The sequence below is a fragment of the Acanthisitta chloris genome, unplaced genomic scaffold (assembly GCF_000695815.1).
Source record: "Acanthisitta chloris isolate BGI_N310 unplaced genomic scaffold, ASM69581v1 scaffold18880, whole genome shotgun sequence".
Lineage (NCBI taxonomy): Eukaryota > Metazoa > Chordata > Aves > Passeriformes > Acanthisittidae > Acanthisitta > Acanthisitta chloris.
In genome coordinates, this window is record NW_008650126.1 from 11,752 (window position 1) to 26,923 (window position 15,172).

General features: G+C 39.9%; 1 protein-coding gene across 1 annotated transcript in view; it reads right to left on the reverse strand.

The window, feature by feature from the left end:
• The window catches only part of LOC103810901 (chromosome unknown open reading frame, human C16orf52), a 23,558-nt gene extending 11,142 nt beyond the window's left edge, over positions 1–12,416 (reverse strand). Inside the window, exons 1-2 of the mRNA XM_009083833.1 lie at positions 12,398–12,416; positions 10,056–10,127 (exon numbers count right to left, since the gene is read on the reverse strand). Of these exons, the coding sequence (XP_009082081.1) occupies positions 10,056–10,127; positions 12,398–12,416 (91 nt within the window). The remainder of the gene's footprint in view (positions 1–10,055; positions 10,128–12,397) is intronic.
• Between the last annotated feature and the right edge of the window lie 2,756 nt (positions 12,417–15,172).

Below are 15,172 nucleotides of genomic sequence, written 5' to 3' on the forward strand. Positions count from 1 at the left end.
TGGAAAAAGAGTATTTATTTGCCATGAAATTTGGAAGAACGTATTTTATGGTACTGGTCCCATTCTAAAGCAATCAAGCAAACAGTTACCAAGCAGCTGCCAACAAACCAACTTGTTACAGAAAATCTATTTTGACCTTATCTAGTCTGTCATTGAAAGGAGAGACAGAGACACTAAATTGAAGAGTCTCCTGCCTGTAGTTAGAGAACAGCCAAATTGCTCATCTCAAACGAGCCACCAAATTCTGTGGGGAGTGGCCTGGCTGCATTCAGCAAGGCTACAGCATGTCTGGGCTAGTCAGGAGATGTGTTAAGACTTGTTGCCTGAGGGCCTTGGGAGGAGTAGGTGTGGAGATGGGACCCTTGAACAGTGCTGGCTCACCAGCCCCGGGTTGGGATGTTGCTAGGGTAAAACAACAAGTTGTTGTGCCTTAGGTTGACCAATTGGTACACACCTAATGTTTAGAATAAGCAAATCAGCAGGGAATATGCTAAGCAAAGGGACTATAAGGATTTGTGAAAAACAACAATAAACGGACATGTTGCTTGCATCAAGCTGCGTCCCGTCTCTCCATCGCGGCAAAATTCCACTCTGATCCCTGGGTAAAACAGGTTTTCAAGTCATCCTCTCAGAATAACTCCAGCATATTTGCTGAAAATCCAAGCACCTACACAGGTATAAAACAAATAGCACAGCTAATGCCAGTAGATTAGGCAGCCCTAAAAATGTGGAGTAAGCACACCTACTCATCCTCCACCTCCCCATGCCCACACTGCTCAGCCCTGCGGAGCTACGACGACAACCCAGAGATGTAAGGGCTGCTCCCATCCTCTCCCCCTGGAGCTTCCAAGACTGGCATTATTCAGGTCAGAACAGCTAGTGCAAGAGGTGATTAGGATATAGACGCTAATTACTAAAAATGAGATTCAACCTTTATCAGAACAGAGAATGCTGCACTGAGCAAATGTCAGTGAAGTGATTTCCAGTAAATCTATTCCCTGAAGTGCCAATGCATTTCAAACACATTAAACAACCTTCCAGTAGTGACAGGATTCCACCTAATACCAGAGAAAGATTTAATGATCATATTCCTACACTACCTCACCCAGCTCCTCCAGATTACTAGTAATGCCCATTTTCTAGGACTGCATATTTTGACCAGAATCAGTAATAAAGAGACTTTTAAACAAATACACCAGCATTTGGGAGCATCACCTGTTTAACAATTAAGTTTCACAAAAACCATTGAGGGAAAGAAAAAAAAGGCAAGTCCTTGTTTTCCCCCTTGGTGCAGACGTGCAGCTGCCAGGGAGCGACCCCCAAGTCCCACCCCAGCCCCGAGGTGCTGTGCCATCCCTCTCCTGTTTCCCTGGTAACTACAGAGCCACCAAGGAGGAATCTCACGCTACAGAGAGAAACAAAGATTGCTGCAGCCCTTTCACTCCCCCACCTCTCCATCACTTCTGAATTATTAAAAGTGATAGCACGGCTGGAAAGCAGCAGCATAACAACAGCCATTCAGATGTTCGCTGTTCATCTGTTATTTGGTGGCAAGAACACGTGGGATGGAGCATGCCAGATGGACACAGGAGAGGTGCCACTGCCATGAGGAGCTTACCACAGCATAAGAAACAGCTAATATGGTAAAAGCATGATGCAGTGAGCAAGGTGGGGCTCAAACATCAGAGTGCAGCAACTGTGTTGCCATACGAACATCCAAAGCACAAATCCTCAGACCTTCCCTTGCTCAGCTCGAGGTACCTCCTCTGTCCTCTGCTACTCTCCCCACTTGAGAATGTCTTTACTCTTTCCAATCATTTTAGAGAAAGGCTATTCCTTGGGTTTAAATGCATCTGCAATCTCTGACATTCATTGACAAAAGATTCCTCACTTTTAACTTCCGTACATCAACCACATCCTCAGCAAAATGTTTAATACTAACATGAAATAAATATTACAGATCAGTATGCCCAATGAGAAGGATAAAACATTCAACCACTCCCAGACAGCCTGCCTGCTCTCCCTCCCTCACTGTCCTGATGAGCTGGGGTGGTTCTGCTAGAAACATCAGTTGTGACTGCCAGACAATTTCCACTCAAACAAGACACTTCAGTGTGCTGTGGACTTGTTAAACCATCTTTGCTCAGTGAAGAGCACAGTTTAGAGGGTTCCTAATGAGGTGCTGGTGACATAAATCTTAGAGCACTGCCAGTGTGGCAAGGACTGATAAGTTTTATGTTTTAGTAATGAGCACAGTGCATGGACCTGCGTTATATGGGCACACTAAAACATTCATTGCTGCTGGTTAGGTAACAGTCACATTCCAGAGCACAACGAATGCAAAAGAAGGGCAGCTCAGTTAAGCCATTCCCTGTATTGGGCCATGGCAAGGACAGGAGGAAATGAAGCTATTTTTGGAAAGTTTCTAACTTTTATTGAGTTGATAAATTTGACTGGGAAAAGCTGTAGGACCATCCAAGAGCAGGAACAGGCTGCAGCCATCTAGAGTGCTGCCAATCCAAGTGCAAACCTTGAAGGTCTAAAGAAAACGTAGTGATTTGGTCATGACAGACTAATTCCTGTACCAGTGCTAGGGATAACCAGCAAGTTGACTTTGGCCACCTTGCCTTTAACATCTCTGCTGCTCCTTGCCTGCAACCAAGCCTCTCTGAGAGCAGACTGCTTTCAAAGTGAGCAAAGCATAGCTGAGGAATTCCTGAGAGGAACAGACAACACAGCACAGTAAGAATAGTTCCAATGCACCTGTCTGTAACAGCAAACAAGGAGGAGGTACTTCCAGGAAGAAAATTTTCAAAGTCCTCAAAGGAAGTTGGCAGCTGATGTGGAATGCTTCCCATTCTTACATATGGAACTTATTTTCCTGCAATGAGCACTTGAAGTGATGTTACTATACAAAGGGGGAAGAGAGAATGACTTATTTAGGTTTATTTACATGTGTTTTGTTTTGGGCAAAATTTCTACTAATTCCATATTCTAGGTTCCTTGAAAACAGAGTGCTCTCCCTTCTGCCTTTCCCAAAAGCTAAGGAACTGACACTCCTGATCTTTGCCTATCACAGCCTTGGAGGTACTCCATATAGTTAATTCTGCTTATTCCAGTGCAAAACTCCATCAGAAATCAGGCTCTGTACCCTCTCTTATGAGGAGATTAGTCACGCTCGGAGTAAGCAATGCAGAAGGTTAGGGGAAAAGCTTTTGCAGGATAAGCACCACCTCTGGTGTGAAGGGGAAAAAAGATAACAGCATCCTGCTGCTTTGCAAAACCAAGGAGGAAAAAAGGATTAACAACACTGGGGAAACCATTTGATTCTCTAAGGCAACATCCAGGTAGTAACAGTTAAACAGAACCACGGAGTCTCAGTACATCAGTTCCAAGCGAATGGTGTCCACAGGCACAGCTCCCAGAACTGTTCTGTATCTATAACTTCCCTGAATTATAGTCTTGTAAAAGGAAATGTAGTTAGTCCTCATCTAAATTTTCGACCACTGACCCATTAAAGCAATTTTAAAAAGTTTACAGTCTCAAATAATGTCATAGCAGAGCATTTTTTTAGACAGCACACACACATAATTAATTGTAGTGAAGTAACTATAAGCAGGTTGAACACCCTTTCCTCCACTTTTGTCCTTAGGTCATTGCTGCAGGACGATACAATAACTGGATTATATCTAAATAACTGTATAAAAAGGATCAAAATGTAAGATAGGATCAACTGTTCTTACATAAATAATGACTTCTTTTGTGAGGGACGGGGTAGTTGAGTGGATGCTCTTTAGCACTTACACCACTACAATAACTCTGAGGTTACTGTGCAAGTACAGTATTCAGGATGTGGCATAACAGATTGATTCTTTCACTGCAGATGTTCCAGTATGCTGTTCAGTTAGGAGATTAATAGGCAACCAAGTTCAGGTTCACTAAAATAAGATTCAACAATGTTAAAGAATTATCTAGAGCAAGGCCTAAAAAACTGCAAAGGCACAGAACATACAGGACTTCAAAGCAAAGGGATTATGAATTATCTTTCCTGCCCTTTGTATGTCAAATCTTAGGTTTTTGGCATTCACTTTAATTTGTCTCTCAAATCATCTAATAGGTATTAGAACCTTGGAAGAAAAGCTCTGGAGTTTCTCACTGTGAAACAGACCACTTTGTGCACCCACTGGATATTTACTGGTATGAAACAAACACCTGAAAAATATTTATGCAATGTTAAAAGGTCAGGTTCTAATAAATTTGCTTGCAAAGTCCCTGCAATATCTAGACAGCATCGTTTAGGAGCAATTCAAGCCAATGTTGTCAGACTGAGTGTGTTATTTTATAAGCTGCTATTTCTCTTCTACTCCATTTATCCCCTTCCTGGAAATCAGATGCTGTCTCCCTTTGAAATCAACTTTGAAATGCACTATCCTTCTTGCTCTGGAGATGTAAAGGATGTTTCCTTGTTTCAGGAAGACAGTATTCTTAAAAATACTCCTATAGGTGAGGTAACATCCCTAGTTTCAAGCCCAGTTTATGCTAGCTGTGAGGAATCTACCAACTGAATTACATTTAGCAACCTAATTTCCAGAGAATGTAATTTATTAGGCACCATTTTTGGCATCCATTGGAAAACCTACTGGCTTTTAAAGAGAAAAATTCCACATTTTAAAGTCTAAAGAGTTGTGCTATATCATCAGAAATGCCTGCCTTGCTGCTGAAGAACATCTGGTGCCTGAGTTGCCTCAAAAGTTTCCAATTCAGTGTTTGTATCATGCCTAATTCAAACCAAATCTTCATCCCACAAAAAAGTTTTCTCCTTCCCTCCTCCCACCTCAAAGAGAAAGAGGAAAAAAAATAAATCAGGGGCCATCTATTGGGAAAGACTTACATGCATTAGAAAAGTTTATTCCGACAGCTGACAATCATTATGATATACTGGTAGCAATTGATGTTTAAATCACAGACATTTGCACCAATAAAAAGCAAGTTTATGTCTGAATTCCAACAAACAAGTTTCAATGCACTGCAGCTTGTGTATTGGGTTTATTTAATGTTTGGTTTGCCTTTTGCACCCCCTCTTTTCCTTCTTTTAAATATTTTTAATTACTTTTTGAGCTGGACTAGCACACTCTGTAAGAGCTTTCCTCACGCAACAGTGCAGGGACAACTCTCCTGATACAACAAAGGCTCTGTGTGTTCTCATGTATCAGAGCCAGGAAATCTGCCCATGCTGAAGGTATTCTTTCCCACTTCAGAAGACAGCATTAATTAAATGTTGGTAAACAGGATCTCTAATAAGCTGCATCCTTCTGGTTGTTTATTTTCTAACACTCTTAAGCATTTTCACAACAGGACAGTGTTGTTAGTGACTAGAATCTTTATCGTTTCTGACATGGCAAGGGCCTGGACAAAACAAAGAACTTTTTCAAAAAAAGAAAACCTAATGTTTTATTTAGCTTAAAAAACAACAACAAAAATCCTGTTATTTCCATTTTTCCTCCAACCAAAACAGAGCTACTCAAAGCTGACAAAATTCACTGCCTAAAAATGGAAAGATCAAAGGCAGTGTCAATATTTAAAAGTGATTTTTCTAGTCAGCTACACCAGTTTTATGCCATATGTTCAGTTGAAAGCCACAAGCTATGACACCTACAGCTGTTCTGCCATTTAACATCTGATGAGCTCGCATTCATTTTAACAGAGTTGGTTATATTTGGCTTCAGACAGAGCTGTAAAATGATACCTCTCTAACCAATATACCACACAACCCTACTCCAACCTTCTCAGAAATGGTCTGGTCATCACAACTGTATGGCTGATGTGCAGGTCTTTGGGGCTGACCACGACTGACAGCACTCAGGGACATGAGGTGACCAGGCTGGGTCAGTAATGCCAGCACCAGAGTTTGTCATGTGGTATGAACACAACACAACCAGAAGAACACAAATTCTGGATCTTCACAGTATAGTGGATCACGTTCTACATGGGTGTCTTATAAAGTGGTCTGTTCACAGGTTGGCAATAAATGGACTTCAGAGATCTCTATTTTTAGCTCTTGCATATCCAAAAACATCATTTCACCAAGTCAGTTGAGTTTCAAACTTAATAATTATGTCCAAGCAGATCAGAATAGATACACCAAAACCCCCAAACCACACCAAGTAATGTATCCTGTTTTCTCTCTCTATTCATGGAGAGAAAGTAAGTATGAACCTTCCTGGTTACAGTCTAAAGCAATTTTCTGGCCCAGTAACAAAGGCATTCAGGGGAAAATTCAGGTCCTGCCCTGCCCTCAAAACTGCTAGTGCATTTTATCAAACTGAGGAGGAATAAGGATTATCTTCCTCTGTCAGGTGTAACTGTTGTGCTTTGCACTATCTCAGCTTGCACCAGACATGCTCTAAGGACACCCACTGATCTGGCTCTTCCATGACCTTGTGGATTACCCAGTGGTGAAGGTGAAAAGAGAAGTGTTAAAATGCCTTTTGACATTTATATGGTTACAAACATATTTTCAAAGTTTAGGTGTCTCTTCTGCAAACACTCAACCTAAATACACCTTATGTGCTTGAATGTTTACTTACACCTGAGCCTAACTTTCTCTTGGTCCACTACTGGGAACATATTTTAGGCCCAGATTGCCAGAAAGTACACCAGACAGACTATGCTAAATAAAGAACAAAACATTCAAAGAGCAAATTAAATGTACTCACAATTTGATGACAGTTTCTTTAAATCACACAACTGATGGCAGGACTGTATTTATAGCAATGAGGACATGAGAAGGGAAGTTTGCAGGTAGAAGTACTTTTTATTAGAACTTCTAGAATAACTGCAAGGATTAAGCACATTTCTGGTCTTGCAAGCCCTTCCTTGGACACACAGGTTTCCCCCACTCTACTCATTGGGGATATAAAAGACCTTCTGTCTACTAGTCTCATTATTCCATGAAGCACCTTTGTCAATGAAGAATGGCATCTATTTGCCCAAAGACTTATTTCATTGCAACTAGAATAATATTTCAAGCAGAATTAAACCTAACCTTAGTTTTTATTCCTAAAGGTACTTCTTAACTGTTGCCAAATCTGTGTATGACATGCTTGTAACAACCAGCAATGCAGGTTAAACTGCACTCTCAAAAGGGATTAGGTACAGGGCTAACAAAGATTTTATTATCTACAAGCAACACTTCATGTGCTGAAAGACACAGAGGTTAACTACATGCAACCTGTCCTCAAGGACTGCTGGAACACAGTTGCCTGGCCCATTAACATTTTAACTCTCCCCAACATAAAAGGTAGCTTTAACTTTTCAGGCCAACAAAATAAACCAAACCAAACCCCAACCTTCTGCAATAACAATTCTCAAATTTAGACATTTACTTGTTGTTCCCATCACAGCAAAACCATTAAAACCAAAGAAAAATAGGAAGGCAGGAAGCATACTCAGGATTTATCCTGAAGTTGTATTTTCTTATCCCTTTTGCTAAGGCAAGTCCTTGTTTTAGAAACCTGCATAAATTAAGCCTGAATTATTTAGGCAATTAACAGGTGCTGTCTGTGTGGTGATAACACTTTCTCCCTTATCACAAACTGGCATCTACAAAAATAGACTGTTAGAGTCTGGAGACTTCTTTTTTTTTTTTTTTGCTAGAATAAGAGAAGACAGACCATTCCTGAGTAGTTAAATTTGCACTTAACTGAGATAAAATACGACTTTATTGAAACAGGAAGGTTCAGTCCTTTCTGAGCAAGTTGGACTACTGTTACAAAGCAATCAGATGTTATATAGTACTCCAAAGAGCATTATCTGCTAACAAATGTTTATACAGTTGTTATACTGACATTCTGAAACAGAATTCTAATTTTAGATTCCATATAAACAGTGAAAAAATGTTATGTTCTTATCACCAACTTTATCTTACTGAACACTGACTTACAGAGAGCATTTACTTCAGATTACATTAAGCATAACTCAACAGACTTCTGTTTGTAAAACAGCAACTACTGCTTCTGGCCTTTACTCTCTTTATTTCACCATTTTTCATGTGTTGAGCTTCAGGGTGCTTCTCCAATTCTCTGAGTGACCCAATAATGTTCCACTGAAAGAATTTGTGAGACCACATTAGAAATTCTTGGCTTTTCAATCTTTTCAGGTTTCCTAAACAATCTTGTTGCATAGTTTTAAAATTGAATTAAGTGTGGGTTTAAAAAACAAAGTGAAACATGCTTCTTCCCACATGAGTTTCTACAATGGAGAACACTTTGTTAACGTATGAATTTAGGTGCACCATTAGTTTCAGAACCTAATTCAACCTAAGGAAAAAAAAATTCTCTCTTCACCCTTGTGACTTTCCCCACAGCACACAACGCCTACAACAATCCTCACATCAACAGGCACAGAAGCAGCAGTGCCTTTTCTCCTCTACAAGGAAGGAAATCAGAATCTCTCGCTGTGCAGTTCCGGAGTTGACACTTCCACTGACCATGGAAATATAACTGGTCATTGTGCTGAAGAAAAGATATCTCTTACTGCTGCAATTTAGAATATTTCTGCTTTGTATAGAGAAGACTGAACAACAAAGCAAATTTTCAAGACAAACAAGGCACCCTCTATACAAGTCATGCTTCAGAAAACTCAAGGTCCATGACAATCCCTTATCAGTTTTCTTCACTTTGCTTTGGTATAAAGACATTGCAGCTAAAGGCTGTGGATGTTTGATGCATTAAGCTGGTATTGATGAAGTTACAGATAAACCCATTCCTCCTTACTTTTACATTTGCCCTGCTTATCATGGCAGTCAGGATCCCTCTCATTTCAGAAACATGCAAACATGTTTCTGATCCCTCTCATTTCAGATCTCTCTCATTTCAGGATCCCTCTCATTTCAGAAACATGCAAAATCTGCAAAAGACTGCAGAAAGCAAACAGTTTCACTAAGGCATCCCAGTCACGTTAGTACATATGCATCAATTTGAGAAGAGCAGAAAGAATCTAGGTTCAAAGCAGTCCTTCTACAGTATTCCCAGCAAAGCAGTTGAGGCACACTGAATGATCAGTTGACCTATTCTGATTCCATACCTATTCCTTAAAATACAACTACATTATATTGCTGCCAACAGCAGAAAGTAGCCACAGCTAGAGAAGTGGAAACAAGGCAAGACCAACCTGGGTGAAAGAACAGAAAACCCAGGAGTAAGAACTGCAGCACTACAGAGTGGGAAGTTGGCTCAATGATGAGCACTACAAATGTGAACTACTTGACTTTACTGTCTGTGAACACTGTAACTTGATTAATAAATTCTTGGATGTCCCAAGCACAGAGACAGCTCAGCCCTACTAATGCAGTGTCCAAAGAATGGCAAAAAGAATTGCTCACGGCCAAGGAAGTTCAAGGCCTAAGGTGAACTCTCTTCCACTGGACAAATATTTAAGCATCTAAGTGGGGCATTAATCACTACACCTTGAGGGACTGTCATCCTTAATAATCCCAAAGTGCTTTGTAATTTATGGCACACAACTGCAGCTACCATGAGGTTCTTGGGAAGCAGCCAACTGTTGCTTATCACACTATGTTGCACGGATAGGAAACGTTGGCTTCGGATCCTGCAGTGAATCCCTGGGAGGCTTTTGATGCCTTCTCAAGGGAGCACTTTAGTTCATCCCAAGGACCCAGACATAATAGACTGAGTATGTTTTGCTCAAAGACAGGAACCAGACTCTACATACTCCCTATGAATTTTGAAGCTCTAACTCTTAGCAGCAAGTATTCCATACTGGATTAGCCCATCCCACAGACAAACCACCAGAGTCAGGAGAGACGAAACTCGTCATCAATTCTATTTACAAAATTTAAAAAAAAATACATACAAGATAATCAAACAGGAAATCGAATATGATATCATAGGAAGAAACCAAAAGCTTCACCCTGAGAAAGGATATAACCTGTGACTGTTGGTTTCATACAGATTCCTATAGAATCAGGCCAGTGTAAGTGCTCAGCCCTTAAAAAGCTCTAGCTTGTTTCCCCTCTCCTTAAAACAGACACGTACCCTGCACAGATCCTCTTCTTGGCCATATCTCCAGTTTTTCAGATCTGTGTATATCTCCATCAGTCAGAGGCTTGGGGAAGAAAAGTGAAATTGAGCAAAGAAGCCAGAGCACATGTAAGGGGATGCCACAAAATTACCATACAACATTTTTCCTATATATAGCTCTCCATAAAATAAAGATTCTGTTCCTTACTCAATTTTTACACATTGTGAACTACAATAACTTCTCATTAGGTAATAAGAAATCAATTTTTAAATTTAAAATTGTATAAACTACAAATTTATAATAATTGCTGATTTCCACAAATTACTTTATACAAGAATAAAACACCTCCATGTCATATTTGTTCCACCACACTACAAACATCATTTTGCATTTGTTTTTGAAATAGATAGCAGCATTTATCCACTGTGAAGGTCAATATTCCTCTCACCCATGAGTCACTCCAGTTACCTTTTTCTGAAATATACAGGTCTCAGCCACTGCTGGAAGACAATTCAACAACTAGGAGAAGAACTCCTGTGTAAGATGGAAATCCTACACACTGCAGCAGGCAAGAAAAGTTAGTTCTCTCTACTTTGTTTCCAGACTAGCATGAAAACAAGTGCTGAAAAGCTGAGCTGTTGTGAAGCACCTATAAAAAAAAAGTAGGTCAAGCTTAAAAGTTTGACCTACTGATCTTCTTTGCCTTGGCAAAAGTACAAAAGGAGTTTACATAATGCTGCTCACATGTAAGTGCTGGCTAGAAACTAACCGATGCAAATGTTTTTAATAAGCCTCAGCCATTAACAGGATTCCTTTTCTTTATTATTTCAGGCAATTTTAAACCTTTGTTTTGCAGTACATACTATTGAATCCTTGCTTTTGAGATGTATATATTTAAGTCACTCTTGTGTTAATTGCAGTGTTAGACACCTAAAATCAGCCCTAAGTTGATTTCAAAACATATCACTATTGGTGAAAATCAGCTGAGTTCCTGAAGCCACAGAGCTGAACTCACTGAGAGCCTTTCCCACAGGTTGTACTGCCTATAAAGCATCTTTACTGATACATAATCCTTGAGGAAAGCACAGGATAAACAGAAAACAAATCTGTATCTGCACATAGTGAACAGTATTTAATACTATGGTAACTGTACATACTGCTGGCAAGTAAATACTTCAAAGACAAAAAGGTTATTCCAAACACCTGAAACTCAAGTACCTCAGAAAAGCACCTACCATCTGAAAAGACAAGTTAAATGCCTCTTATTCTGTGATTTTTTTTCCCCCTCAGTTTAAGAAAGTAAAACTGTGATAGGAAACAAAACCAATCCAACCAAATTAAAGCTTTGCTGCTAATGCTAACAGAAGTCTCTGTCATAAAGTTACCACCTCTATTTTACAGTGGAAGAAATTGAAGCACTACCACAATAACTTGCCAAGATCCAAAGTCAGCTGAGCCAGATGCCAGATTTGAAAGGTGAATACAAGTTACTCCCTCCCAGATCTGTACTCTATAATCAGATATTTCTTTAGCACTAATTGGGGAACGAGGAATTCAACAGGATTTGGTTGAAGGCAAACTAATAGTTTTGTACTTTCACGTGCTAAAGAGAAAACAAAATGTGCACCTCACAGGAGCAGTGATAGTTGGTATTTGTTAAAAAGCAGATGTAAACCATAAGCTCCTCTAAGGACAAAACCAATCAGCTCTCTCATCTCTGCTCTAGCAGGCTCTAATAACCAGGCTGACACAGCTCTCTTTCATGAGATTCTTCCTACACAGAAAATAGTTCCATATGTTTAAATGTCGACTGGCTGAGTAAACACAAAATTAATTCATTACAACCATGTCTTTCCATTGATTTTTCTTGTGCCTTAAGGCCTGGTCAATTACAGAACCCAAGCACAATTCAAACACTCTGCTTTGTCACATTTTTGCATCCACTTGAAAGACATCTCCAGTCACAAAGTGGAATGGAAATGTTAAAGATGGCACTGACCCTCCCAGTCCAGGCAGACCTATTCACAGACTACTCCTGTTAGAGTATTCAGATTATGTGGGGTTTAGAGTACAGGCCTTATTAGGGTTTTGTATTGTCGTTTTTAAGGCACTGGGAACATCTCTAAAATGCAAGTACTGTTAGCAGTGTGCCTGCATTTTAGCTCCAGCAGGTCCTAATCCCCTTGCTGTGCTGATCAGCAACACATCACACTGCACCACCTTCCCCTCTCTGCTCACACACCTGGAAGCATCTATCAAAGGAATGTGTTTTCCTGAAAATTATGTTCCAGAACCTAATTTTAACAGTCTGATGTTCAGATGGCTTTGGAGATTGCTTTTCAGCACTCACCTCTTTCTAGGACCTGATGGTACATAATTCTTCATTCTGTGTTTCATCATCTTTTCTTTTTTTTTTTTTTTGTTCTCAGCATGCAATCCAAACAGGTTCATGAAAGGGCAAATAACTTCTCCTGTCACAGTCACTATGATAGCACAAAAAACATTAGGAAAAAGTAATTTTGTGGAATTGCTTCCTATCATATCCTATCATTCTCTGCTGAGAAGAACTGGGAGACACATGCTGTGCTTTGAGTATATTGCAAGGTGCTTAACAAATGCTCACCAGAACCCTCTCACAGACGGTTTTGAAAAGCCAACTATCCACACATCACAGAAACAAAACACTGTCTACTTCAGTGGACAGCACAATGACTGCTCTATACCACGATTCCTCCACAGAGGAGCATCGTACACCAACAGTTTCTCAGCACAAGTCCTAAAGAACAGAAGTAAGTGGAAATATGCCGTAACAATTTTTACTTATCTCTACTTTTTGAGCAGATAACTGCATTCAGAACAATCGTGCTAGCTGGAATTCAAGTTTATACCCTCTTTAAGTAGTTGTTGCTTTAACTATTCTATCTATTCTATTCAGACATACTGTTCCATTTGAGTACCTTCATGTGGTCTTGAGTTTATTCCATGTGTAGTGCTCCAACTAGAGAAAAATATTTCAGTGGTCTCAAGCTCAGCAGGAGCCAGGAATCACTGCTTGGCATATCACCTGGGATAGTTCATTAAGCTGATCCCAGCAAAGCTACAGCTCCTGTTGGAACTGTGAAGCAAAATTCCTCAGAAAGAGCTATGACATGCAAAGGAATAACACTGAACATCAGTTATTTTCCACTTAGTACTAGACAAGTTATTTCAGAGGAGCAGGGAGTTACTGCCTCAGGAGGAATGGCTTGCTGCAGATAGCTTGCTCTTCTATAAGATCATAGGTACCACTGGATCTGGAATCATACTTCACAAAAAAAATAAGGAACTGAGTACACAAAACCAAGAGCCACACATAACACTGTGGAAGGTCCATAGAAAGGCAGCATTTGTCAACAGACAATTTAAAATGAGTGGCATGTTGTAGATCCACAATTCACTACCACACTGTCACTGCACAACAAGATGCAGAAGGCAGCTTAAATGAACAGTGTAATTCCTAACACAAGTGACCTTGATGCTTATGTCACAAATGCAAGATGAAATTGGAAGCTCTGATGAACACTAATATTGCCCAGGTCAGCACTGTTGGGCATATGCTGAGTGGCCTGGCCATAACATTATCCTGTGTGTCCCCTGGTGATCTGTGGATCAACACAAGAGGATGTGATATACACTTGCTTTAGCAGTTACCCATCAGAGTTAAGCACCCTTAAATTCTGACATCCATATTATCTTAATGACTGCTATAAAAAAAGGTACACGCTGTTCTGTAAATTGGACTCAAATGAACAATCATGCTACATAGGAAGGGATGACTAAGTCACATAAACAAACTGATAGCTTAGCTTTCTGAAGGGAGATTTTACTTGATTAAATTATCCTCTTGAATTTTCTGACCTATCCCTAAAAGCATTTCAAATTATCAACCCCACACACGTAGAGTTTTTACCGTGTCTGATTTCAACTGTGTATACTATTCATACCCTTTTTCCCTGCAAAAGGATTGAGAGCTGAAGCTAAAGCAACTTCTATTCCCCTTCCTTTACTGAAGACGAAATACCAAAATCATTAAAGACCCTCCCACACAAAAAAAGGAACATATGGAGACAAAACTATCAGCTTATGAAGTTCTTCGCAAAAGAAGTGTAGAGATAGAGGAACAAAATTCCTTCCTACTGAAATCAGTGGCACTTTAGGCATTGGTTTAAATTAAAGCCAACTCTTCATTCCCCACACAGAGTGTCAGTTTGATAAGAAAAGGCTGTAAGTGCAAGAATACTGAGCAGCCACTGGTTTCCAGACTGGAGTTATCAGTGTTCTGTACTTGCACAGCACAAATAACAAAACCTCACTGAGAACTCTCTGAAAGAAAAATCCATTTCATTTTCATCTTTCCTTTATAATCTTAAAGATGTATGAAATATCTGAAACCAAGTTAATGAACAATTCTTACAAAACTGCATAAAGGAAAAGCACCCAATGGAGACTTGGACCCATGTCCACAGAGGTGTAGTTCTTCTGGCCTAAAGACAGATAAGCACCTGAAACTTTCAATGATCTTAGTTGCCTTTGCTCATAATTGCAGTGCTGGAGAGGAATTTTTATAGCCAACATTTTTCAAATGACTGTAAAACTTATCTTTAAGAGTAAGATTTAGGAGACTAATCAGCCCTCCTTCTGTATTGATTTCCTCAGAAGATAGGCTCCTTTAAAAAATATTGAAAACTATCTAGATTTTCCAGAAAGGCATTAAACCCACTGATTTATTTTGCTATGCAATTTAGCAGAAACTCATCAGTATCTCTGGAATAAGAGGTGCATATTGTTTAGCATTCAAATCAGAACAGATTTATTTTCTTCCTGAAACATAAGCCCAGGTTCCCAACCTTAGTGGCTGTGAACAGCTCTGAATGAGCCAATGCAGTGCTGCCTTCCCAGATTTGCCAAGACCTCTGCTCTGTGCCATTCTCAAACAGCTGCAGTACTGAGGAGACCAGGCTGTTCCACACTGCCTTTCAGAACCCTGAGGACAGCAGCCAAGCAGAGAAACACTATTATTCCCCCTCCTCCTTGGTTTTAGGCTGACTTGTAGAAGCAGAATCTTAAATAATTCCCACAGGAGATGAAGCTA